Source organism: Danio rerio, chromosome 8, assembly GCF_049306965.1.
Source record: "Danio rerio strain Tuebingen ecotype United States chromosome 8, GRCz12tu, whole genome shotgun sequence".
Classification (NCBI taxonomy): domain Eukaryota; kingdom Metazoa; phylum Chordata; class Actinopteri; order Cypriniformes; family Danionidae; genus Danio; species Danio rerio.
The window spans coordinates 32,379,924-32,407,528 of record NC_133183.1 but is presented as its reverse complement, the minus strand read 5'-3'; the positions used below and the strand labels follow the sequence as shown (position 1 = coordinate 32,407,528).

Here is a 27,605-nt window from a genome sequence, read left to right as displayed (position 1 = left end):
CTGTATACTTCAATATTTAAATGACACTCAGTGCCTCACAATGCCAGACACTGACTGTGTGAATTTCACTATTGTGAGCGCTCATACTGCACAGCACAGCTCATTTTGTTTGTGGCTGTTTTCTCTCTAACATTGCAGTTAAGCTTAAGCTCTTGTTCCCTCTTGTGTTTGTAACAGAGATTCCTTCAAACGGCACAGCCTCCGTCGAACACAAGATGAGCATTCATGATGTCAAAAGAACGTCTCCAGAGGATATCAAGGGAAGGGTGTTGCAGTGTGCCAGGAAACAAGAGCTCCGTCAGCTGATAATTAGATGACTCCAGCAGAGTTTCATGCACAGTGTCCTGAAAACATCATAGACTGTTGTATTCTGTATACTGTATATATGGAATAGATTTATAGTTTTATTTTTTGTTGATTGTTTGTTTTAAGAACAAAAACCTCTGCCAGTCACTTTTTATGGTTATGGTTCGAATTCTGTTACAACATTTTGAATTTTTTTAAGCTAAATATAATAGAATTTTTTATTTTTATTTTGTCTAGATGGAAATCTTAAGCCATTTAACTTTAACCATTTAACACACACACAGGACTGTTAGGAGACACTGAAATAAAAATATCTTAATTTGTATGTTTACATACAACTAATATAGCATGAATCATGATAACTCTCTTCTTTTTAAATTCAATGTATATTGTAATTGCAGAGATTTATGAGATACAGATTTGTATATATAGTTCTATTTTATTTATAGAGGATAAAGAGCTCTCAGCAAATGTGACCAGTGAATAAAGTAAATCAGGTTTACAGAAAGAGAACGGCAACAGTTGAAAGTTCAGAGAACGAGCACATTTAATGTTTACTTTTTCTGTTTTCTGTTTCTAAGTTTTTGTAGGAATAACAACTGAGCACAATTCATTTCAGAATGATTTCAGTTTGTTGATAAATATGTCAGTAGATGGTTAATAAACCATTCTTTTTAGAGAGTTTCAATTTACGGCACAAGCTCTGTTGTTTTTGCCTTTTCCAGTCTTTCTGTTACAAATGTTACTGCTCTGAAAACTGAGAACTGTATATGTTGTTTTGTTGTATGTTGTCATCACAGTTTTATTTTGGTTTGTCTGTCTGGAAGCACAAAATGAATATTTTCTCAATTAAAAGTAATGCACTTCCTAATAAAATTTATATGATTATAGATTTGCGCCCTTTTTATTATTGAGATAATAGTTTTTTTAGTCTGTTATTGAATTATGAACTGATATGTATTGGTGTTGTTGGTTATGCAGTATATGCAGTCAGATAGGAGGAGGCAAATGCCCATGACATACAGCTTTTTTTTTTTTTTTTTTTTTTTTTTTTTTTTTATTGAAAATACAAAATCCAAATACAACAAAATGGGTTCCAACTTTACAACTTGTGTGTCATATATGGAAGGCTCAACACAAAATAATATACAAAGATACAAATGTAATATACAAAAAACATTCAAATTAAATAAATCCAAGAGTGAAAGGAAAACGCAAAAATTAAATAAATAAATAAATAAAAATTAAGTACAACATATATATCATCTATGGCAAGTTATATACTACAAATAAATTGAACATTTTTAAGGCAATTTTTGTTTTCATTTTAACTAGGGCATCTGAAAATATTTTAAGTTCTTTTTTAAATACAATAAGTAATGGAGGAGTTTTGAAATATCTACATTTATGAATAAAATATTTGGCTAACACAATTATCATATTTATCAAATCGTGCAAAGTAGAGCAATCTTTAGTAATTCCATATAGTACATCTTGTAATGTAAAAGTCAAACCTTCAGCATCCACGTTTTTTATTATCAACCAGTCTTGTACTTTTTTCCAAAATGATTGAACGGCGCTGCAAGAGAAAAATATGTGTTCTGTGTCTTCACTAAAGTGTTTACATAAATGGCATGGTGAGTTTTCTAAGTTAAATTTTAGGTGTAAGAAACTATTAGAAGGGTATATATCATTTAATATTTTAAATTGTACTTCTTTTGCCTTGGGGAGAATTGGAAATTTAAGATATGTTGTTCTAAAAAATTTAACAGTATTTTTATCCGTTGAATGAAATAACCTATTTCTTAATACTTGATAAGGGAAACAAGATTGGATAATAATTTGTCTTAAATGTTTATTAGTGCAAAGTTTATTATCAAATTCAAACTCACCAGTATATAATAAGGGAAGGACTGGAGTAATTTTCGAATAGGATAGGTAACTTTTCATTAACATTTTTATACCTGAGGGTATAGCATTAATAACAGTGAAAAATTGCTTTGGATGACAAGCAAATCCGTGTCTTAGAGTGAAAGTATTGTAATCTAGAATATTGCCCCTTCCATCCATTAAGTCTGTTACTGACCAAATGTTTTTATTTAACCATTCTTCATAAAAAATGGATTTGTTCCTGTGTAGAATATACTTGTTATTCCAAATAGGGGTATTGTGAGGTGTAAAATTATGTGTGTGCGCTAGTTTCCAAGACAGCAAGACTTGTTGGTGGAATGCTGAAAGCTTCACTGGGAGTTTAGACAAGTCAAAGTCACATCTGAGAAGAAATCGGATGCCACCTAGTTTGTTAAACAAGGCACAAGGAACAGTGTACCAGAAACTTTCAGTATTACTCAAAAACCTTTGAAGCCATTTCAGTTTTAACATACTATTCATACTTTCAAACTCAATAATATTAAGACCACCTTCTTCATACGATTTGATAATATCAGATTTTTTAATATAATGGGTTTTGTGTCTCCAAATAAAGTCATACATTTTTTGGTTACTTGTTTTTATAAATGCTGAAGAGGGAGCTAAAGCCTGAGCAGGATAAATTAGTTTTGATAGATATTCAACCTTGGATAGAAGAATTCGTCCAAAAATTGAAATATCTCTCTGCAGCCAGCAATTCAGGATACCATTAGCTTTATGTACTTTATTTTCAAAGTTTTCTTTGATGTTAATGTTTGAATCTTTTGAGATCAAAATGCCTAAATATTTCACAGTTTCTTTTACTGGGATGTTACACAGGGATAGATCTGGACTAGGGTGAAGAGCTAAAAGTTCACATTTGTTTAAATTTAATTGGAGGCCAGATGCTTTACAAAAAGAACTAATTAAAGAGATAGCTGGAGAAATTTGGTCTTTATTTTTTAAAAATAATGTGGTGTCGTCCGCTAGCTGACTAATTCCTATTGTTTTTCCGAAAATATTTAATTTCTCCACTGAATTATCAAATGTAATTTTTGTGGCTAACATGTCTACCGCTAAAATAAATAAAAATGGAGACAAAGGGCACCCCTGCCTTATTCCACGGCCAATCGGAAATCTATGTGTAGTGCCAGAAGGGAGAGATACTGAACTATTCATATTTCCATAAATCATTTTGATAATATTAACAAATTTATCACCAAAGCCAAATAATTCTAAGGACTTGAAAATAAAAGTGTGCTCAATCATGTCAAAGGCTTTCTTAAAATCTAAAAAAAGGATAAAACCATCATCCTCTATTAAGTCACAGTACTCTACCAAGTCCATCACCAACCTTATATTATTATGAATCGACCTACCTTTCAGAAAGCCAGATTGGGATTCGTTAATTAAATTATGAATACCTTTTTTTAATCTATTAACATATGCGTGTGTGAAAATTTTATAATCACTGTTGAGTAAAGTGATTGGGCGAAAGTTATCAATCAATTTTAAGTCTTTATCAGGTTTTGGAATTAGTGTGATTAAACCTTGGTTCATACTTGGACCTAAAGATCCATCTTCAATAGATTCACGGAAAGCATCAAATAGTAATGATCTAATATCATTCCAGAAAAATTTATAAAAATTAGCGGTGAGACCGTCAGGACCAGGAGATTTATTCAATTTAAGCTTTTGAACAGCAGAGTCAAGTTCTTCAATTTGTAAATCGGCCTCACAGCCTTCTCGCCACTCGTTGTTGATACGGGGAATATTAGGTAATATTTTATCAAAAAATTCATTTAAATCAGAATGAGAGAGGTTGGAAGAATACAAGTCACTGTAGAATTTAAAAACATTCTCCTTGATTATAGTGGGGTCTGAGCATTCTGTGCCATTTATTAATAGAGAAAGTATAGAGTTATTCTGTTGTCGTCTCTTTTCTAATCTACAGAAATAAGAAGTACTTTTCTCACCTTCTTCTATCCATTTAGCCTTAGAACGTATATAGGCACCCTTAGCTTTTTTAATGTAGAGGTTGTCAAGTTCTAATTGTAAAGAGATTATTTTAGTTTTTTCTAACTCAGTTAATGTACTATCATTACAACATTTATTAATTTCGTAAATAATATTAAGTTCCTGTTGTTTCCTGACTTTGGCAAGTATTTTACTGTAATTAATAGAGAATTCACGAATTTTATATTTAAGAAATTCCCATCTGGCTTTATTAGAACTAAAATTGTTACTGTTTTTAATATCTAGAATTAGCTCCCTTATTTTTAGACAAAATTTTTCATTATTAATTAAGTCAGAGTTAAATTTCCAATAACCCTTAGTTTTTGATGAGGTATGATCTGTTTGTATTATTAAGGATATGGAACAGTGGTCTGTTAAAGGTGCTGCAGACATTGTACAGTCTTTAGCAAATAAAAGTAAGTTATCTGATACTAACCAATAATCGATTCTTGATTTGCTGGCTGCATTGGGTCTAAACCATGAGAATTGCCTAAGGCTAGGATGAAGATATCTCCAGACATCAATTATTTTAAGGTTAGAACAGAATTTGGAAACCAAGGGATTTAGCAGAGAAGATGTGCTTTTAGGAGGATATCTATCATAAGTTTCATCCGGTACCACATTAAAATCTCCACCCACAACAATATTTTCTGTAGGGTATGATCTCTTTAAATCGGAAATTACAGAGGATATTTCCTGCAATAAATTTTGATTCAATTTAGAATTATTGTAACCATATACGTTTACCAGAATGAAAAAAAAGTGCTCAATATCTAACACCACTGCTAGCCAATGTCCATTAGGGTCATATTTAGCAGAAATTATTTTCCCTGGACAGTTATTAAATAAAATTGCAGTACCAGCCGAGTGGGAGGAACCATGGCTAAGTAAAACTTTATCTCCCCATTGACTAGACCAAAACGAAGAATCTGAAACAGTTGAGTGTGTCTCTTGTAAAAAAAACGCATTGAGAACCATTACTTTTACAAAATAAGAACATTGCTTTACGTTTGACTTTATCTTGGATGCCCCTGACGTTAAGTGACATGAGAGAAATTTTGAACTTAACTGGAAACATAACAAAAATAGCAAAAGATGAAATAAAATAACAGAAATTTGTTCACAAAAGAGGAAATCTCAGAACGGGTGGTATAAACCCCAAACAGTTATAACCACAACAGAGCATACCTCCCAGCCTAGCGTTTCTTAACAGTCATATTTCAAACTGTCCTACCATAAAAAGACAACTACACAGTCATGCGGCGTCAATGCGCTTCCCTTCAATATACCCGAACGGTCCACGGTAGTAGGCTATCTTTCCTGCTTTTCGCGCCTGATCGATCAAAGGCCACAGCGCAGCGCGGGCCAGCCGGTCCTCCCTCGTCATATCCTCCGTGAAACGAACTCCGTGGTCGCGGCACACAGATGAATTTTTAGTAGACCTCCAAATTTCGTCCCTGTATTTACGCATTGTGAACTGCACAATCACTTGCCTGGGTTTACCTAGCTCCTTCTTGCCAACTCGGTGCACTGTGTCAACAATGTCTTCTACTTTATGAATCAAATGCGGAGCAATTTCAGCGATCATGGCAATCGTTTCTTTACGAGCATCCTCCTCGGGCTTCTCTTTCATCCCGTTGATCCGGAGATTCCACCTCCTTTTATATCGCTCTAGCTCTGACGTTCTGCTCGCCAGGTCTTTGTGTGATGTTGTTAGATATAGGAGTGATTTGCTCGCTTCTGCACATTTTTCTTTGCAATCTTTAATTTCAGCGGCATTGAATTCAACCGCCTTAGAAATCTCTGCCACCATGATACTGTTCTTTCGCATCTGATTCGCCATGTCTTCTAACTGTTCATTTTGTACGTCAAAACGAGCTGTCAGTGATGTTATGGCTTGCAAGAGAGTTGCGTTAGTGATGTCATCATCATGAGGTTTTAGCTTTTTTTTATCGTTGTCTTTGGTCGGGGTGAAATGGGATGCATCACGCCGTTTGTCTGTTTTAGCCGTTTGTACCTCCATTTCTGGATCTGAGGCCGCGTCCTTCACTGAAGTGATGTATATCTTTGGGTGGGTAGTCTGCTGTGAAGATTTCGGCATTTTGACGATGTAAAACACCCCTGTGGTGTTTAAATGTTGTTTTAGGTAGGTGAAGATGAGAATTTTTGAATTCTAAAGATAAACTAGAAGTTTCGCTAGGCTGCTCGGTGAAAACGCATGCGTTCAGCCCGCCATCTTGTCCCCTCCCCTCGCCCATGACATACAGCTTAGCTTTCTGTCGTTGCGTGATGACGCAGATTCCATGAGACAGCGTCGCAGCGGGTTTTCAAGCGTTGTAGAACTGTCACAGGGAGAAACAGGTTCGTGTAACAACTCTCGATATCTGTAATGTTGAATACTGTTTGCCATTATATTGCTGTTGCAGTTTATTGACAGTTGCCTGTTTCTGTGAGCAAATTGGAAGATTTTGAAAAGGACGGGAGGAATTTCACTTCAAACAACCGGGGTAGCTTTATAAGCGATTGTAGTTGAGAAGTTTTAAACTCCTGTTTGACTTCAGGCGTCGAAATCGAATCCCATACATTTTAAATGAGCACAACTTTATTTGAATCATGTTTACAGTTGTTCAAAAAACGTCAACTATATGATCGTTTTTGGATGCTTTCGTTATCTACACACTAACGTTAGTACGGCTGTGAAATTTGAAGGGAAAAACGTACTGTATCTAATTGCAATATATATATATATATATATATATATATATATATATATATATATATATATATATATATAATTTTATATTATTTCATTGAACTTAATACATATGAAGAGATGATTAATTAATAATATGTTTAATAGCAGTTAAATAATTAATAACAGCCTAGTAAGACTGTCAAACACAGACAGCAGTCATGCATTAGCTCTGAGCAAGGAAAGTTTATATGTCATATCGCAGCCTTTTGCGATTTGGTAATCGCAACGTTTCAAATCGCGATTGCCAAAAACATGTCCACATATTGTGCCTGAAACATGTATGTCCCCTACATGTATAGCACATATATGTCCCATATATTTCAGAAACATATATGTCCACAAATATGCCAGAAACATGTATGTCCCCTACATGTATCGCAAAGTATATGTCCCATATATGCCAAAAACATATATGTCCCCTACATTATATAGCACATACAGTTGAAACCAGAAGTTTACATTTTTCTGTTATGCTTAGTAGCAGAAAAATGAGAGACTTTTTTGAGAAATTGTTATAACTTTTCTTGAAAGTCAAGTTTACATATAACAAGATTATTATGCCTCTGAAAAAGCTCAGATGATGGTGTCAAGGTTTTGGAAGTTTCTGATTGGCTAATTGACAACATTTGAGTTAATTGGAGAATAGTATTAGAATAGTACTTAAGGAAAACCCCAAACACACTGCTTACTTGTGTGACAACATGGGAAAATCAACAAGCCAGAATCAACAAAAAAGCCAGATTACAATTTGCTAAATGACACTGGGGAAAAGAATCATTTTTGAATACATGTCCTGTGGTTTGATGGAACTAAGATTGAACTTTTGGCCCAAATGACCAGTGTTACATTTGGAGGACAAAGGGTAAAGCTTACAAGCCTAGGAACACCATCCCAACTGTGAAGTATGGGGGCGGCAGCATCATGTTGTCGGGCTGTTTTGCTGCAGGAGGGACTTGTCCGCTTCACAGCATAGATGGCTTTATGAAGAATAAACATTATGTAGAAATACTGAAGCAACATCTCAAGACATCAGCCAGGAAATTAAAACTTAGCCACAAATGGGTCTTCCAAACAAACCATGACCCTAAGCATACTGCCAAATTAGTTAAAATGGGCTTTAAGGACAACAGAGTGAATTTTTTGGAGTGGCCATCACAAAGCCCTGATTTCAATCCTAGATCTAGAATCTCCTGGATGGGAGACCACATGGGAAAACTAAGTTGCAGTTGGAAGTGGTGTTAGTGAGGCCAGCAAGGGGTGCTCAACCTGCCTTCCTAATGCCCCAGTTAAAGTGAAGAGGACACCATTCTGTCAGTGGGTGCCGTCTTTCAGATGAGACATTAAACCGAGGTCCTGACTCTGTTGTCACGTCTGTGTCTATGTCCATGGCACTTTAGTAAAAGAGTAGGGATGTAGCCCCGGTCCTCCCAATCATCCCCATCCACTGAATCGGCTCTATCACTGTCTCTCCCCTCCACCAACAGCTGGTGTGTGGTGAGCACACTGGCACCATTGTCCCGTGGCTGCCATTGCATCATCCAACTGGATGCTGCACACTGGTGGTGGTGTGGAGAGAACCCCTCATGATTGTGAAGCACTTTGGGTGAATAGCCATATGCAATAAATGTGCTATATAAATACACACATTACATTACATCACATATATGTCCCCTACTTGTATAGCACATATATGTCCCATGTATGCCTGAAACATATAAGTCTCCTACATGTGTAACACATATATGTCCCATATCTTTCTGGCATATATCTGGACATATGTTTCTGACATATGTATGTTTCTGGCATATATGGGACATATATGTGCTCTACATGTATGGGACAAATATGTTTCTGACATATATAGGACATGTATGTTTCTGACACATTTGGGACATTTATTTGTTATACATTTTTAGGCCATACAGTATGTGTGTCTAGCATATATGTGGAAATATATCTTTTTGACATCAGCATATTACTTTAATAAATCATTTTAGCCTTTTTTGGTTACTGTATGTGAACTAAAATATATTTTACTCCAAATCACCTTTACATAAACTTCTTAGTGTCGTAGTTTTTGACTTGGAAAACACCCAATTTAAGAACCACAAACTGCAAAGCGTAAAGTGAAATATAGTATCCAAAATGTGCAATGTGGAGGATTAAGAGCAACTGCTTTGAAGGACAGAAGGAGTATGAGTGGATTGCTTAGTCATCACCTGGAGAGCAGTATTTCATTTAAGGCTTATTTAAAGCGTTTGATGAAAGTGTGTATTTTTCAGTGATTTAACACCTGATTATGGGCCTCTAGTTTAAATTGTCACCTTAAGCACCACTTGTTAAATTTTCCCTTTGCACGAAAGAGAGCACTTAAAAAATGATAGAGTATCTCAGTTGCAACTATACAGCACAATGAAATAACCAAGATTATTTTAACCCATTAATATTTAGTTTGAACATTTTTAATGATTTTTTTGGTGTGTTTTTGTTGCTGCTGTAATGTCACTATTATTTTTAAGTTTCACATTACATTTACAGTTGAAGGTTGAGTTATTAGCCCCACTGTTTATTTTTTCTCCCGATTTCTGTTTAACGGAGAGAGGATTTTTTCAACACATTTCTTAACATAATAGTTTTACTAACTCATTTCTATTGACTGAATTCTTCTATCTTTGCCATGATGACAGTACATAATATTTGACTAGATGTTTTTTAAGACACTTATATACAGCTTAAAGTGACATTTAAAGGCTTAACTAGGTTTATTAGGTTAACTAGGCAGGTTAGGGTAATTAGGCAAGTTATTGTATAACAATGGTTTATTTTATAGACTTTCGGAAACAATATACAGTAGCTTTAAGGAGCTAATAATTTTGACTTTAAAATCTTTATTTAAAATAAAAACTGCTTTCTATCTAGCCAAAATAAAACAAATAAGACTTTCTCCAGAAGAAAAAATATTATCAGACATACTGTGAAAATGTCCTTTCTCTGTTAAACATCATTTGGCAAATATTTAAAAAAGGGAAAAAAGTCAAAGGGGGACTAATAATTCTAACTTAAACTGTATTGACAGTCAATTTATTGATAATGTTCACCCAAATATGAATTTTCAGTCATTATAAGGTTTTCTCAAAGATCAGCTAAATGAAAACTTGTTTCTAAATATACTCTTTAATGTCTAATAAAATAAATAAAGTAAAAACTGGTTTAGAATTACATTTTTGGCTTTGCTAAACCTTAATAGTCCCATTTTAGATGTACAAATGTTCAATACAATTTAAATATGAGGTTATAAAACCAGCAATTATGCAAGAAAATTGTTTAAAATAGTTTAATAGCACACTGTTTGAAATGCCATGTCAACTACCCACGTAATTATTTAGGATAGTACAGAATAATAGAATGTACGATGGCCTGAGGGTATTTATTCTATTCAAGTGATCTGTTTTAAGTATTATGATTGCAGCTTAATGCTGACATTATATATTTAAGTAATATTTTCTTTAACATTTATAATTACAGGCTATTAAATGCTTCAGGACCAGATGCAGACTCAATAACGACTGGATTTTTTTTTTTAAAGAGCCGGAGCAGCATTCCGTTTACATTACTCTTAATGATATTTCAGTCTGGTTACAAGATCTGTTGCAGCCTGAAGAATATCTTCATCAGATATGGAAAGCAGTCCTGATCTGGATCCTAACAAGGATGACTTGCCCCTGTGTGCGAACACCAACCATATGCTCGTCCGCCACTATGTCCTTGACCTGGCCGTTTACATTCAAAGGAAGGTCATTGCCGGCAGCATTGTTTTGTTTTTGGAGCCTGGTTTGGGTTCCAGCAAACAATGTGAATCAGGATGTGCCTCAAACACGCAAGATCAATCTCAAGTATCAACCAAACATGACATAAATTCTCCCATTACACCTGAGCACAAAAGGCTGATACCCCCTGAGGAACCGCCATATTTGATTGGAGGAATGGATGTTGGTAGTGAGGATGAGAGTGAAGAATTCACCTTGGTTTTAGATTGTTGTGACCTGGTAGTTTCAAGAGTTGAAGAGCTGGATGTTACTACAGTACTGGATTTAAAAAAACTTGATGTGAACGAACAGGATGTGTATGCAGGACTGGTACAGAGGCTTGTCTCTATGCCTTCTTCCTGCTGGAGAACACAACATGAGCTTTACCTTCAGTGCAGCCGTTCATCAAACATCGTAAATACACAACCTCTACAGTTCCACATGGATCGGTGGAGCCTTCAGATTAGGAAAAAGGGGGTTCGCACACCTCATGATTTCCCATGCGCTGTCAGAATCTGGTATGAAACTAAGCCCACGGGTGGTTCTGTGAGATGGACAAAAGACCAGGATGGCAGGTATGAAGTATTTTTAAATGTTTACATCCACCGAAAATTTGTGAAAACTTGCTAAAACTTGCTACTGGCCTATTACCTGCTTATTATAAAGATATTAGCTGTTTATTAGCACTATAAAGTATTATCTGATCTTATTTTACCCTAATCCTACCCAACACCCAAATCCAACTATTACCTTGCTAACTATTAAAAAGCAGAAAAAAATTGTAGTTTATTAAGCTAAAAATCTTGGTTAATGGTTTGTTAATAGTATAAATTGTACATTAAAGGGCATCCATGGTGAAAAGTCTACTTTTAAAGCTGTTTGGACAGATGTGTGTGTAAGTATAGTGTATATACTGTCATAGTGGGGTGAAATAACCCCACCCAGTCCTTTTTTTCAAATTTAACAACATAAAACGGTGGACCAATTGGAGCAGTTTTCAGATCAAGCGCAATTTGACGTAGGAGTGCGGTCCCCCCGCCCACCAATATTGATTGACAGCAGCCGCTCATTGACATGTCTCCGTAGTAATGCATATAATCATATCAACAAGACAGGATGAGCGCAAAGCAACCGGTAATAAAATGTCTGTTCAATTTGCTAGGATCATCAATCATCATCAAACGTGATCAAGAGTGAGTTTTACAAGTTTAACATGTTTTAAAACAGTCCACGTGTGTAATGAACTTCAGCGATTCACTTAAGATTCACTTCATCAGAACAGGCGCATGTCTCACTGTCTTTCCGTGTGTGTGTGTGTCTGCGTTATGTATGTGTGTGTGTGTGTGTGTGTCTGTGTGTCTACACTATGTATGTGTGTGTGTGTGTGTGTCTGCGCTACGTGTCTGTGCTGTGTGTGTGTGTGTCTGCGTGTCTGCACAGTGTGTGCGTGAACTCATTGTTGCAACTCCACAAAAAATGCATCACATCCGTTTGTTAAGTGGTGACGTGTTTGTGACGGATGTAATACTGTTTCCGGGTCCAAGCCGCCACTCATTTGAGTGGAGAAATCATTTGTTTATGATCACGTTTTATTCCTATCACACATTAAAGTTAATTTTATATAAAATCATAGTGTACACAACAATCTCTGGGCTTGCTGCCTAACAAATACCAAAAGTTTAACAATTTATAAAAAATTTATCACTTTCTGGCCATCGGATATTAGGCATGGATATATATACTGCGATCGTGATTTTCAAAAGCCTTAAATCGCTTTGTAAACGTTTATTATTACCATTTCATGAGTCTCCCTATTCAGTTGTATAGAGTGCTTGGACCCGGAAGCCGCTTTGCGTGACGTCACACTTAACAAGCGCATACTGATTGGTAAAGTTTTTACTGTAGTATTTCTCACAAACGTTACGTGAGATCTGCTTCCTGACACAGCCGAGGGCGGCGATTGAGGCATGTTGCTGACAGGCATGTGGGAACGGTGGGCGGGGATGACTAGCCTTAAAGGCCCAGTGCAAAAAAACAGCAACAACCTTTTCCCAGCTATAATACAGACACTTCAAACAGCTATAATAAATACTCTGATGGGTGTTTTGATTTGAAACTTTACAGACACTGGGGACACAAAAGACTTATATTAAATATGAAGAAAGGGGTAACCTATGTGCCCTTTAAAATTAAGTGTGATCAGATTTCCTGATTCATTTGTACATTTATTAGTTAACATCTACAGTTGGTCCCACTTATCCCAATATTAAAGGACCTTAACTATTAGGTACCTTCAACAAATAATAAGTCCAATGTACTCATTGTGTTCATATTGCCTTGTAAAACACTTACGGGGCAATTGACGTGTGATGAAGGTACTGTAAGGTTAGGGACAGGCTTGATTCAACAAGATAATTATAAATGTAAATGCAGAAATTGAATACAGATGTAATTAAATGAAAAAAAAATGTAAATTTTTTTTTAACAATTTAGTACGTAGGAGCTAAGGGCAATTAATATAAAGTAAGCCCAACATTTATTTTGCACCATCAGCTAATAACGTACATTAAATAGGGACTTAGAAAATAGTGTGATTATGCATATGTGAATTATTGCTAAAAGTTTAACTTAAATATTCTATTCCATTATTATTAATACTTAATAAGGCCCTCATATTTGTACTTTGATTTTTGAACATTTACTTTGTTTTCAAAGCGCCAGCAATGAAAGGCACATGTGCTCATTTGTCACAAATGTTTGCAAATGTATTGCAAAGGTTCAAAACCATGTGGGAGTTAATTTTCTGCAAGCAGATAAATTGTATATGCATGAACATGTAGCACTTTGGTCTCGCTTGTCAGGAAAACAAGTGAGTAAACAAATTTAAATACTCATTTTGACTAATTTATACATAATGAACAGTGAATCACTTCCGTGATTTAGTATGATTGCTTTCATATCAGAAGTGAACTGTACCCTATTACTTTAAGGCAAAGAGCAGCATTCAAATTGGGACAAAAAGCATATAGTTCAATAAAATAATTCTGTTAGAATAATGAAGTGCACACTATGACTAAAATAAAATATAAAGATAAATAATTTTACAGGATTTCATGCGTAACTGGAGCATGTAGCTAAACTGTGAATGATGATAGTTATCGTTCTTCGTGTGAAGGAGTCTTAACTCCAATGTTTATCAGTCTTATGAACAATTCATTTATATGACCCGCTCATGACTTATTTGTAATTAAGACGTAATTTATCTGTAACGGTTTATGTAGGGAAAGAGAGTAAGAACTCAGTTGCAGTAAATTAAATGGGTTTTATTAACAAAAAAACAAAAAAAAACAAAAGCAACCCAGCGGGGGAAAACATTAACAAAACAAATAAACAAAAAAACTTGACTGGGTCGGCTGGCAGGGATCAAAGCTTGAAGACACATCAGAACAAGGCGATAAACAACGACGAACTGGCACAGAACAGCAGACAAGAGAAGACTATAAGCAGAAACAATAAATAAACAAACAGGTGAACTGAATAAACTAATAATGGGATAACAAAGAGGGTGGGGCTAGACAATATACTGGCGCACATGACACAAAAGCAACAACAAAAGCCTTGTGCTCACATAAAACGAAACTAGAACTCGCAGCCAATGAGAGAACCCATTAACCGCGTGTTCACATGAAACATGACACTAAAGCACACAATGTAAACAACAGGGCCACGTGCTTTAACAACACCAACACAAACAGAACACAAGCGTACACAATAAATAAAAACACTTACCGTGTACTCACATATGCAGCGTGCATGTTTCATCTCAGCCCCAATCGAAACCAATTAGACTGAGACGCTGAGAATGAAACTGCACACTGCAAACAGAACAAACACGAGCACTCACGAACCGACCCTCCTCTGGTGCGTGCGCGCTCGCTACAAAGAAACAAATGTGCTGATCACTCGAGAACTTACGTTCACAACAACGACAAAAAACACAAACCAAGACAGGATGAGTGCCCGGCCTGAGTAAACTCGAGCTAAGCACGACATACAAGACAGGACTAGTGTCTGGACTCCAAAACAAGAATGAACAAGACTGAAGTGGCAGAATCATGGTGTAAAAGTTTGATTATAATTTTTTAAGTGCGGTTTCAAATGAAAGAGGTTCTAAATTTCCACTCATCCCTACCCATCTGTTATCCAGTATATGCTGTGATGCCATGTTTATTTTTTATTTGTATATTTTTCCAGATGCTGTGTTTATACCATGGGCTCACCCATCAACAACAGAGCCCTCTTCCCATGCCAGGAGCCACCTGTTGCCATGTCAACGTGGCAAGCGTGTGTGAGGGCTCCGTGTGATTTCACTGTTCTAATGAGTGGTGAAAATCAAGCTTTTCCAGAGCCTGCAGAGACAGGTGCAGTCAAAAGCCTTAGTCAGCACTTCACTGTCATGCATGTGTAATTAAGTGCACTAATTTTAATGTGGAAAACACTGAAGCCTTTTCTTTACTCTTTTTAGGTTTTCAGCAGTGGGATTATTATGTTACAATGCCAATGCCAGCATCTACCTTTACTATAGCAGTAGGACAATGGCTAGAAGCTGAAGTTAAAGTGACAAATTATGTGGACGACAAACTCAGGTATGTTGTTCATTTGACTTAAAGAGCCCCTATTAATCATTAAAAAAGGTCATATTTTGGTTTTGCGGGTCTCCAACAACAGGCTGATATGCATACAAGGTCAAAAAACACTTTCATTGTCTTATAATATGCATTTATTTGACCTAATTATCCCAATGACTCCCATATAATTCGTTCAGCGATTCATTTGTTCTTAAACCCCTCCTTAGTGCGATGCTAATCAGCGCTGATTGGTCCGATGACCCAGTCTATTGCAATTGGTTGACTGCGTTTAATGTGAGACAGGGAGAAATGCCCACCATGGCTTATCAAAAATTTTAAAGTAGTCAGAGTGCAGAGTGTATGTGTGAGCCCAGTGCAGGAGTGCATTAAAGCAGTGCAGTTTAACACCAACATATTACTCTACTCTTAACCATGACACACATTCAGTATTAATCCACACAGTGGCAAAAGCTGAACTATTTTGAAACTTGAACGCCACACGTGTGTAGGAACAGCTGATGGTGGCCATATCAAGGAAAAATGGCAGTAGATCGCAAGCTCACAAACGCATTTAAATCCGTAAAGCGTCACACGTCACGTTTTCAACTTGGTTTTAGACGCGATATGGAAATATAAAGAGTTAACTAGAGAAAGTACAAGCGGTTACAAGTAACAAAACACAATTAAATACATGATTTGCAAACAAGGACAGTAAAAAACCATTTTAATCGCACTTATTTAAACATGTGAAATGGAGAAAGAAACCATGAACTGTGTACTTATAAAGTTCCTGTCAAACTCTGCCAAAGTCCAATATATCAGTAGTCTTTTCTAAACCTTCCTATAACAAACGGCAGATAAATCCTCCGTTGTAAGCGTGTAGATTGCTGAATCACTCGTTAGACAAATAATGGGAACACAGCACCAGGCTGGGGCTATAATGCTGAGGTATTTTTGCAAAAATAAACTTCACTGACTCTTCACAGCCTCATCTTTGAGTAGGGAAAGAAACACTGACTTTCCCTCACACTTCAGAGCACAGCGTCTACGCGACATGATTCAACCAGGATCTGCTAGCGTTTGTCTTCCTTTTCTTTGTACAGTGTGTGTGGGCAGGGCTGGGTTTTTAAATTTTTCCGGGTCTGCACACTCAAAAAATGGATGAGGCTTGAGTTCCGTACGCTGACACGGCTAAAGACTTGTTACAGCGACGATTCATTTGAACCACTATGATTCGACTCTTTTATAGATGAATCAATTGTTTTAAACACGGTGCACATTTAAATTTAAACATCAGCTGGATATTTCACTTGACCTAGAGCTGTGTTACACACTGCATGGAAAGTCATTTTCAAAAACCCATAATAGGGGCTCTTTAAATATCTAGACGAGATTATCTGCTTTAATTTATCAGACATCTTTAGCATAATTCATTATTTTATTTTGGCAAATCTCCAAATGTCTTGTTGTTTCCAGTGTATTCTTCTTTAACATGCATATTTCTGTTTTACAGTCTTCCTTTAGACAGTGGTGATGAGGAGTACATTTGTTCCCACATGGATTATCCATGCCGCTTTATGGTTGGCCCTGCTAGAGTACAGACTGTTATTCCTCACCGAGTGTTTGCCCCATCCTGCCACTTGCAGAAGGCACAGGACATGGTTCTACCTTTGCTGCCCCTTTGTCTGACTGCGGCCCATTCTGTTCTTGGTGTCCATCCATTCCCGCGTCTAGATGTGCTCATTGTTCCCTCAGGGTTTTCCAGTCTGGGCATGGCCAGGTAATTGCAGCATTCCTCTTAAATGTGGTTCTTGAATAATAATACAGTGATTGATTTTGAATTTCTTTAGTCTGCAGCTTTTATGAGTAATGTGTCGAAGCTGAATTGAGCTGATTCATTTTTAGCCCTTATTTGACTATACTTTATTAAAATGCAAATATTTTAATGGAAAGTTGAACTTTTTAAGCTTAGATAATACACTATAATGTGGGTCCATTAAATTTGCTTACTTTATTCCAATACTTTTAAAGCTTTTTGGTGTATTGTATTCATTTGGAGAGCAGGTATGAGCATATTTTGGCCCAATCCCAATTCTATTTTTTTACCACTACCTTTTCCCCTTCCCATTGACCCTTGAAACAGAGTGTAAAGGGTAAGGGCTTAAAAATTTACCTCTAAGAAGCGAGACACCACTACTACACCTGCACACATCATCATGTTATCGTGATCTCTTGCTTCATATGAGATTGACGATGGTGACTGCTGTAGTTATTCCAGTTGTGTTATTTTTTGGTGTTTAACTTCAAGAAATCACTGAAGGCATATATTGTGTTATCATAACCATATAATATGGCAAAAAGATCGTAACTGTACTGGGCATTTACACACACAACAATATTAGCATTATTGACCTTATTCTCCGCAGACGAGCGGGCGCTGCCATTTGAATCTTTTTGGCACGAGACTTCCGGTCTCATTCACTTCCATTCATTTTTAAACATTAAAAACTGCTTGTTTCGCTGTTTGATGTTGCAAACTGATATTTTCTTGTTATATTATTCTACTTGGTCTGTATAGTCATGCTAACATTTGTTTGTAGAGCAAGTAGTTTGACCGTTTTTTGCCGTTTATTATTCCTTGTCATTTCTCACATAGGCGACTGAAACGGAAGTTCCAAGACAATCGCGAAAACAGGCGCACTTCCGCATTTTAGAATAAGGTCAATAGCAGACACTGTAAGCTCATTTCCAGCCACTAAACTCTTCTGACAGGGTATTCCAGTGTCATCGAGTGACAGATGTGTATTTTGTGGGACTTCTATACAGGAGTTATTATTATTTTATTATTATAATTTAGCCATTTTTATTTTAGCGTTTTGTTTTTTTTTAAACCATGATGGTAAAACACGAATGCCATTATGAATATAATAAAACAAATGCTTGTTTAATGTAAAATAATGCCAAAAATACTAATTTGTGCATTTTTGACAGTGCTGTTGTAGCTGGTGTATTCTGGAAAAATTTTATACTTCATGGTTTCGAGTGTGGTTCTAAAAAATCTCAGTTTCAGGGGCTATCTAGTCCTTCCCCTAAGCCCTATGTCTTCAAGCTAGAATTGGGACACCCCTACCCCTTCACGAGAATGGGCAGAATGAGGGGTAAGGGGAAGGGCTAAGGGGTAGAATTGGGATTGGGCCTTTTTGTCTATCTATCTGTCTGTCTCTTTGTAGGACAGTTTGTCTGTTTTATGAGCAAAGAAAATCAAACACGAACAAAATGAAGACGGTTAAATAATACTTTTTAATGCACAAATCTTTTTTAAAACTTATATACACGTTTTTTGCTAGTTTTTACTCACTCAGGCTTAGGAAAAGCTGCATGTGAATATGTATCAACATCTCATCTGCAACTGTAAACTAAAACACAAATTCCTTTTATTTGGCATGTAAGGCAGTGATTTTAGGAGTGAAACACTCATATCAAGTCATCACTTGGCAGCTTTTCCCATTGATTCCCTTTTGGCTTTTGGGCATTGCCCTCCAGGATGCCTCGGTTTTTATGAATTGACTGATTTAAATGCTCTTTTTGGCCAACAGCAATGTTTGTTTTTTAGTCTGGGTGGCTTTGGGTGTTGAGAACCTGTTGGAACTGATTAAATGGCTACAGTGAAACTCATTTTCCTTACACTGCTCGAGAAGTTCACTGCTCAGGAAATGCTGAATGAAGTGCATGCACTGCATTTTATTTGTGTTTATAGTATACCAAGCTTTATGTTTTCTGTAAACCTGTTCTTAGCTAGAATTTGACAGCAATTTCCAGCTAAGCGACCGCCGCTGTAAGCAAACACTAGTACTAAGGCAGTCTGGCCACAATGTAAGTAAACTTAACTAGTATGACCACAAGTCTTCCCGTATTTCCCAACATCTCCCTATCCAGGAATAAGTGTTCCACAGGATATGAGGTCATTACCCGGAGCCCCATGCAGGTTCCAACCATTCACCGAGAGAAAATGCCACATACTAATTAGAACTGGGCATGCATCTTAAAAGCGGTCACTCCTCTGTTTTTCTTTTCCTGAATTAGGTACTCCTTTCTGCCTGAGCTAATGTCAAGCTCAGCACTGCAGGCTTTTTTTCAGTCAGGAGAGTGTTTAGTTGCCTGAGCGATTATTACAGCTTGGTTTTATTAGTCTTCCTGCAAAAAAACTGCCAATGCATGACAGAAATGTGTCTTGTGTGTGAAATAGATACCTATCCTCACCCCTCTACACACATACGGGTCACAGAGAGAGACAGGCCTCCACCCCTTCTCTTGAAAATGGTACAGTCCTCTAGGCCTTTCCTAAAGCCCAAATCAGAGCAAAAAAGAGTGATCTTTGTACATTTGGGGCCAATAGGGGGGCACTTTGTGATGCCGATCCCCCAGGATGTGGGAGAGGAAGTCTGGATTATTCCCAGCAACAAAAGCCGTTCACTCCTGGAACCACTTCAGAGACAGGAGCTTTTTAATCTGAAAATTGGGAAGTGTGTGGGCCCAAATCCTTGGGGCCTAGCCAGTATCTGCTTTTATATCATGCTTGTTCATTTGCAGCTGGAGCTTTGGACGTAGCAGCAGAGCTGCTGGTGGTTCTCTGGAGGGAAGGAAGTAGAGATTAAGAAGTCAAGAAAGGCCAGGCCTGATAGTGTGCACTGTGCTTCCTCCCAAATACCCGAATGACTGCTGTCCCAGCGCACAAAAACAGCAATTCCACCGGGAAGTTATTCTTGGCATGATTCTTCAAAATCTGATTCACGAAGTCCTAGAATCTGATGACAAGCTTTTTGAAGCTTGAGGAAATATTTCTGCATGGTTCATCATCACACTTCCATCCTGTGTATTGCTGACCGATCACGTAGGGTTGATTCTTGATCTTGAGGTGATGACGTAAATGCAAAATGCTCATATCTTCAGATCTTTGGAGGAAGGGCACAGCACTTTCCTCAACTTTGAAAGCAGTCACTTTCTGTCCCTTAACACCTCTTTTACGCCACAGCAGGACATAGTTGGAATACTTCATGTGCCAGATGTGCTAATATGGGCATTGGCTGTTTTCGGGCGAGACTGAGCTGAAAAATCCAAGTTCATTGTGTTTTCCCACGTTCAGTCGGTGATGTAGGGTGTTTTGTGACAGTAGGTGGGTAATAGTCTTAATGAGGTCTTTTATGTTGAATTCAAAGTTGTATTGTTGTAGCTGCCAAAGTCATCACTGGATTGTTGGTGTACGGTAAGACAAGCACCCCACCAGTAGTGCATTTGGGAGACATGCAAATATGTCTAAATAAAAAATATATAAATAATTAGCTAAGAGGCAGGTTAAAAGAATTCTAGGACGCTTCTACTCGGTATTGTGCATCCAGACATTCTCATGAGCAATTGCCAACTCACTTGAAGTGCTTTTTGTGTACTTCTGTGCTGTATAAATAGCTCCTCTTGGTCAATTACTTAGCAATTACTCTGCTTCTAGCAGACTAGCATTTGACCTTATATAGCCTGTTAGTGGCGTCTGAACTCTGAACCGGTCTGGACCGGCAGTCGATGAGCTGGAGTTTAAGAGCAAGTAAGGGGAGAAATGCAGAAGCATGCCTACAAAAATCTCACTTACTTTTCACAGTTTTAAGGAATAATCTGGGTTCAATGCAGTTTAACCTCAATTAACAAGAGATGGTGATGTTGTAAAGTTACTACAAAAAAATGTAACTTGCATTTCAGTCTTGAAGTATTTAGAAAATACAGGGTTTTTGCACATTTCGTTGTTAATTAGATTTTGCTGCAGTGTACTTAAAGATGCAGTGGGCGATCTGCCAAAATAATAACCATTAGCGTAATATCTTAGAAACACAGTCCCTCTCCTGCCGTCGAACACCACGTCTATTAAAATCACAAATGCACACCTTAAAGATGACTGTAGACGACCCGCTAGAGCTGGGCGATATGGCAAAAAAAATTATCACGATAATTTTTTCCATATCATGATATCATGTCGATATTGATATTTATCATGATAAACGTAAAATCTTTTTATCTATCATTTTTATAAGATTTTCAGTATGACAATCGCTTTGTGCAGCTGATTTAACACATTTGGTTAAATGTTTTAGCTGTCTGACAATACTAATAATAAAATAATAAACAAAAGAACAATCTAAATTCAGCATTTACTGTTCAAGTTTTTAACAACCGAAGACATTACAAGTTATTGGATATTATTGTTCAACATTAGAAAAAAATAATAATAAATCCAGTTGGGAACAAGTAAAGGTGAGTAAATGGTCACAGAATTTTCAGTTTTGGATGCATTTTAATGTATTAGAGTGAAATGTACTTTAATATATTTTATTTAGGGATGCAAACGATTACTTGATGATCTATTGATTGTCAATAACACTTTATTCAATAGATCTTATCGATGACTGATTAGACATGGACATGTAAAGGTTTTATTATGCTTTGCGCTGTGAGACACGTCCACGCATTACATAATCAAGTGTGTGCAGTTTACATTATGCAGTCACCCTCTTGACATCGCATATAGCGGGTTGCATAACCCAGTTATGCGCAGATCTCCATTATATCCGCGGATGTTTCAACCAAATTTGTCTGACAGACTAGCACAAATAGGCCTATGCAGACTCTTATTTTACAAATCGCGCATCACAACGAAAACATGCGGGGAGCCGCAAAGGTTGTATTTTTGCCTCCCGTTAGTGATGCGGAAATGGCGGTTATATCTGCGGGCGCTGCAGATAAACCGCGGGTCAGGTAATAAAAAATACATTATAATTAGCTAATTGCAGGTCGGTTGCGGGTGTAAAGCGGGACATGGCAGTGGATCAGCGAAAAAGCAGAGAGTCAGCTTAGCATTATTCACTGCAGTCTGCAGCTGGCCGCGTTTCGGAGGCGAGGCAGAGATGTTGCGGCCGCGCGGGGAGATGAAAAGCGGAGAGGCCGCTTTTTCCTTTGATCTCGTTTTTGGTGTATTTTGCTCACATGATTATGATTTTCGTTGTTTTTGCTTATCTTTCGTTTGGGTAAAATTATTTTTCATTACTTTTACCCACTTTGAGAAATTTTGTGAGTTTTGTTCATTTTTATTTAGGTGGATAGGGAAGATGTCGTACGACTTCTTTTTTTTGCCCACACGTAAAAAATGTAAGGTAAGAGGTGAATGTCATCTTTATATTTATTTTATTCAGAACAGGGAAGAATGCGGCGCACTGCGCTGAAGGACTTTTTTCTTTTTATCAGTTTTTAGCGAGGTAAGGGTTTATTCATGAATTAGAAATGTTTTGTTATATATATATATATATATATATATATATATATATATATATATATATATATATATATATATATATATATATTTTTTTTTTTTTTTTTTTTTTTGGCTTCACTATCGTCCCCTTACTCGAGTTTAACAAATTTTTGTTTGATCCTTTTAATTTGCTACTTTATTATATTATTTTTATTAGTGTAAATGTTGTAGTGTAAATATCCTTATTGCAGCCTGTAGAGCAAGCTTCAAGTGTTCATTGGGATGTGTTGGAGATTGTGTTGTCTGTCATATATTTTGTCTGTCTTTTTGGGGGGGTTTTTCTCCTAAGGCACGGCTTTCGAAAATGATGACATGAGATTCTGCTGGGTAGCTGCGCTGGTTTACCAGCAATTGTTTAGGTCTGTAATTTCTTAGCATCTTCATAAGGGTGGTGTTGTTTTAAATGATGAAACAGGCTTGTGGTGTTGCCTGCTTTTGATGACACGAGTCTGCGCAGTTTGTAGTGCACGTTGCTGTTTTGTGTCAGATAGCAAAAAACTACGTTGCTCATGAATGAGGTCTAGTGACGTTTCTTGTCTGTGGCTCTGACCTTTTTTACCCTTTTTTTTTTTCCCTCTTAAGTACAACTAACACTGTATGGCTGTAAACTTGTAAGGCATGCGGCATCCAGAAGGGCATACTGCAAAATGCATGCGCAACGTTACGCATAGTGCGTAATTATCGATATCGAATTATCGCCCTGCCCTACGACCCGCTTGATCATGTCATTCACCAGTTAGAAAGCTTTAAAGTACTTCATAATACTACAATTCCCATGGAAAAACTGTACTACATCTAGCACGTTTTCAGTTGTGTAGCAAGCAAAACTTGTCATAATGAACAGTATTTTACTGTATGCTTAGTCGATGGCCGATGGCGTGCAGGAATTACACTTATTACTAATCCATACTTGAGTCTTCTGTAACAGTATGGATGTGACAACGGAGGTGAGGATCCAATTGCAGAGTCTTTATTATTCAAGGAATGGTCAGGCAGGAAAGGGTTGATGAAGGAGCAAACAGTAATATGCGGACAATCCAAAAGAGAAGTCAAAAACAGGCAAAGAGGTCGGTCCAGGTGGCTAGCATCAGAAAAAATTAAACAAGACAACAAATCAAACACGGCTGAAGAAAACAAAGAGAAACGCTTCATATTGTGTACAGGTAACAACAAGCCATGTCTGAGTTTGTTATCAATCTGGATTAGGAACCAGTGTGTGTGTTGCATGCTTGGAGTTGTTGTTTATGCAATGGTGAATTTGTAGTCCGTTAGCCATCTGCAGCTGGTAGGTCCTGTTTTTACCGATATCGCTTTCCCGTGTGTACATGAGCGTGCAACCGCAAACGGCAGATCTGCGTTAACAGGGGTGCGCATATGAACTAATCTACATTTATTGACAAAGATTGGGCAATTTATCAGAATTGTGGGAATTGTTGACCCAACCAAATTTTAATTGTATAAACCTTTTTTAAGAATATAAAAAATACATATAAATAATTTAAATAATTTACTTTATTCATTACAATTGGAATGTGAATAGACTTTCAACCTGCACAACAAAAAATGTTTCTGAAGACAATCACCTACTGCATCTTTAATATGTGCGTTATTGTTCAGTTGTGTGATTTTATTTTGAAGCAGTTGCTAGCTAACCTTTTGAAATGCACAACATGTTAAAATGATTTATGATGGCAATCAACATTATGCCGCAAATGCTAAATCTGAAAAATTGTAAAAAGTTAAGACTGTTGCATAAATGTCACCCTACAGTACAGTAAATGAGTGAATTATGTGCTCCATTTGGATTTGAGTGGCTTTGGGGGCAAAAATGCTTTTCAGATTGACTTTATTTGTTCAAAGAAAAGAGCAGGTGGTGCTTTTTACCCAGAAAGCTGCAAACCTTGAGCCTGTGGGCGACCTACTCTTCATATTTCAGCACCTGAACAGGTAGTCAGCAATTGCGCAGAAGGAATAAAGAAGATATCTGGGTCTGTTTCCCTGAGGTGCTACGTTAGCTGTTCAAGAGCTGCTTAAGGTAGGAATATTCAAGGTTAATCAGAGGTTACTGCACTCGCACATTCTTTTTAGTACATTTAGTGCGCAGAGTAGGATAAATCTGCTTTAAAATGATTTTGCTATTCAGCGCGGTTATGATTATGTAGACTCTTCAAAGATTAACAATATGCAGTTTTCTTCCCCCCTTAGAAATGCACACCACCCACATACAGCAAATTTGGGTTTCGAAATGTTTAAGGGAGAATTAATCATCCTTCTTACGTTCTGACTCACCAGAGTGTGTTAGATTACAGCAGCATGAAATAAATTATTGGATTTTGGAGTTCTGAATAACACAGGCATTATGTGGACCGAGGGTAATGAAAAAGCGAAAACATTATTTAAATGTAGGCTCACATTTTAATATCTGCGAGTTTGGGGCCGCATGAAATGCTCTCATTATAATCAGGCTGCCTCTGCCTTTGGTTGTCGAAATTGGTTTGGGCCTATTCAAGTATTATGTGTTTTTCCTTCTGAGAGGGAAGGTCTGATTAGATATTCCGATTGGGCCACACATGAATGTCCCAAGCAATGAAAAAGTGGCACTTTTTAGTGTTATTTCAGTTTTGTAATCGGAGACTCTGGGCCTGTTTTTAAAATGCATCTTAATTTCGGGTATTAAAATGCGTTTTTTGTTGATTGGATCTAAAGTCGGCAAGGGAAAAGCATTGTGTTTATACCTGGTGTTTAAATGCATCACATTCTTCCACTTTTCAGATGATAGAGGGTCTGTGGTGTATGAATAAGCTTTATGTGATCTTTCAGTCTAATACCGCACAATTCACATACTGTTCTCTAAAAAATGCTGGTAACAACTTTTTCAGTAAAAAATACTGAGTAAAGGTTAAAGCAGTGAAAAACAATAAAATATACACCGGCCACTTTATCAGGTACACCTGTCCAACTGCTTGTTAATGCAAATTTCTAATCTGCCCATCACATGGCAGCAACTTACATTTAGGCATGTGGACATGGTCGAGACGATCTGCTGCAGTTCAAACTGAGCCTCAGAATGGGGAAGTGACTTTGAACTTGGCATGGTTGTTTGTGTATGACGGCTGGTCTAAGGGTGCTTTCACACCTGTGAATCGATTCAGTTGTTCCGAAACAGAGATTAAAATTGTTACATTGTTGCTCTTTGCTCTTGGAGCGGTTTGCTTTCACACTGCAAAGTTTCTAATCGGACTAAAAGAGCTAAAACAAGTCACGTGTGAGTAAACTCTCCTCACATTGGTCAGAGTGTCAGGGTTTATTTTGCAGCGTCCCGCTCAGCTGTCAGGAGAGGTCGTGGTTTGGTGGTGATTGACAGGGTGCGCGCGCGTGACGTGTCTGAGGAGAGACACGGTGGGGAGGGGTGAGAAGGGTGCGCGACGATGCCTATTTGAGGACTGGGAGGGAGACGCGAGATTACCGGGAGATCATCACTCGTTTGCGGGCATCTGGAGACTCGTGAAACTTCCCGCCCTACTCATAATTCTCTCTTCATATAGCTGTAAGCCTATTAAATATTCATAAAACACTGTGATATAACCGCGCTCGGATCGGATCGCTTTCTCACTGCAATCGAACCGCTCCAGGGTTCGTTTCAATCAAGCCGAGACCACCTCATTCAAGCGATCTCGGAGCGGTTACTTTGGCGCGGAACAGAGCGTGATTGCCCTGTTCACATATGCCAATCGGACCGCACTAACTGGGCAAACGAGATACGTTCCGAAACAAAAGTGTAGGTGTGAAAGCACCCTAAGTATGTCAAGACTGCTGATCTACTGGGATTTTCATGCACATCCATCTTTAGGGTTTACATAGAATAGTACGAAAAAGAGAAAATATCCAGTGAGCGGCAGTTCTGTGGGTGCAAATGCCTTGTTGATGCGAGAGGTCAGAGGAGAATGGCCAGACTGGTTCAAGCTAATAGAAAGGGAACAGTAAACTCCATTAACCACTTGTTACAACCAAGGTATGCAGAAGAGCATCTCTGAATGCACAACACGTCGAATCTTGGAAAAACATTGCCTCCTCTGATGAGTCTTGATTTTTGCTTAGACATTTGGATGGTATGGTCAGAATTTGACATCAGCAGCATGAAAGCATGAATCCATCCTGCCTTGTATCAACGGTTCTGGCTGCTGGTGGTGGTGTAATGGTGTGGTGGGTATTTTCTTGGCACACTTTGGGCCCATTTGCACCAATTGAGCATCGTGTCAACACCACAGCTCACCTAAGTATTGTCGATTACAATGTCGATCCTTTTATGACCACAGTGTACCCATCTTCTGATGGCTACTTCCAGCAGGATAATGCACCATGTCATAAAGCGTGAATCATCTCAGACTGCTTTCTTGAACATGACAATGAGTTCACTGTACTCAAATGGCCTCCACAGTCACCAGTTCTCAACCCAACAGAGGACCTTTGGAATGTGGTGGAAAGGGAGATTCGCATCATGGATGTGCAGCTAACAAATCTGCAACAACTGCATGATGCTATCATGTCAATATGGACCAAAGTCTCTGAGGAATATTTTCAGTACCTTGTTAAATCTACGCCATGAAGGATAAAGTAAGGTGTACCTAATAAAGCAGGTCACTACATTAGGAACTTATAGTATACTGCACATGTTAAAAATGCATCAACACTACATTAGGAAATTATACACTCACTGGCCAAGTGAGTGTATAATTTCCTAATGTTGATGCATTTTTTTAATGTGCAGTATACTTTAAACTGTCGTTTAATGTCTGTGTTTAAATTTGTGCACTTTGTAATGTCTGTTCAATCTT

At 37.4% G+C, this 27,605-nt stretch overlaps 2 protein-coding genes across 8 annotated transcripts in view; both read left to right on the top strand.

The window, feature by feature from the left end:
* Nucleotides 1–1,196, top strand: part of dock8 (dedicator of cytokinesis 8) — a 99,216-nt gene extending 98,020 nt beyond the window's left edge. For all 3 annotated transcript variants that reach the window (XM_021478460.3, XM_001920072.9, XM_009304069.5), the window contains one exon: nt 178–1,196. In XM_021478460.3, the coding sequence (XP_021334135.1) occupies nt 178–229 (52 nt within the window). In that variant the 3' untranslated portion in view covers nt 230–1,196. The remainder of the gene's footprint in view (nt 1–177) is intronic.
* A 5,310-nt stretch (nt 1,197–6,506) lies between these two features.
* Nucleotides 6,507–27,605, top strand: part of aopep (aminopeptidase O (putative)) — a 161,539-nt gene continuing 140,440 nt past the window's right edge. For 4 of the 5 annotated variants that reach the window (XM_073909595.1, XM_073909594.1, XM_005167175.6 and 1 more), the window contains exons 1-5: nt 6,507–6,591; nt 10,511–11,366; nt 15,046–15,212; nt 15,317–15,437; nt 16,933–17,199. In XM_073909595.1, coding sequence (XP_073765696.1) covers nt 10,663–11,366; nt 15,046–15,212; nt 15,317–15,437; nt 16,933–17,199 — 1,259 coding nt within the window. In that variant the 5' untranslated portion in view covers nt 6,507–6,591; nt 10,511–10,662. Of the gene's footprint in view, nt 6,592–10,510; nt 11,367–15,045; nt 15,213–15,316; nt 15,438–16,932; nt 17,200–27,605 lie in introns of those variants that run through there. The other variant, NM_001123258.1, reaches the window with a different exon arrangement.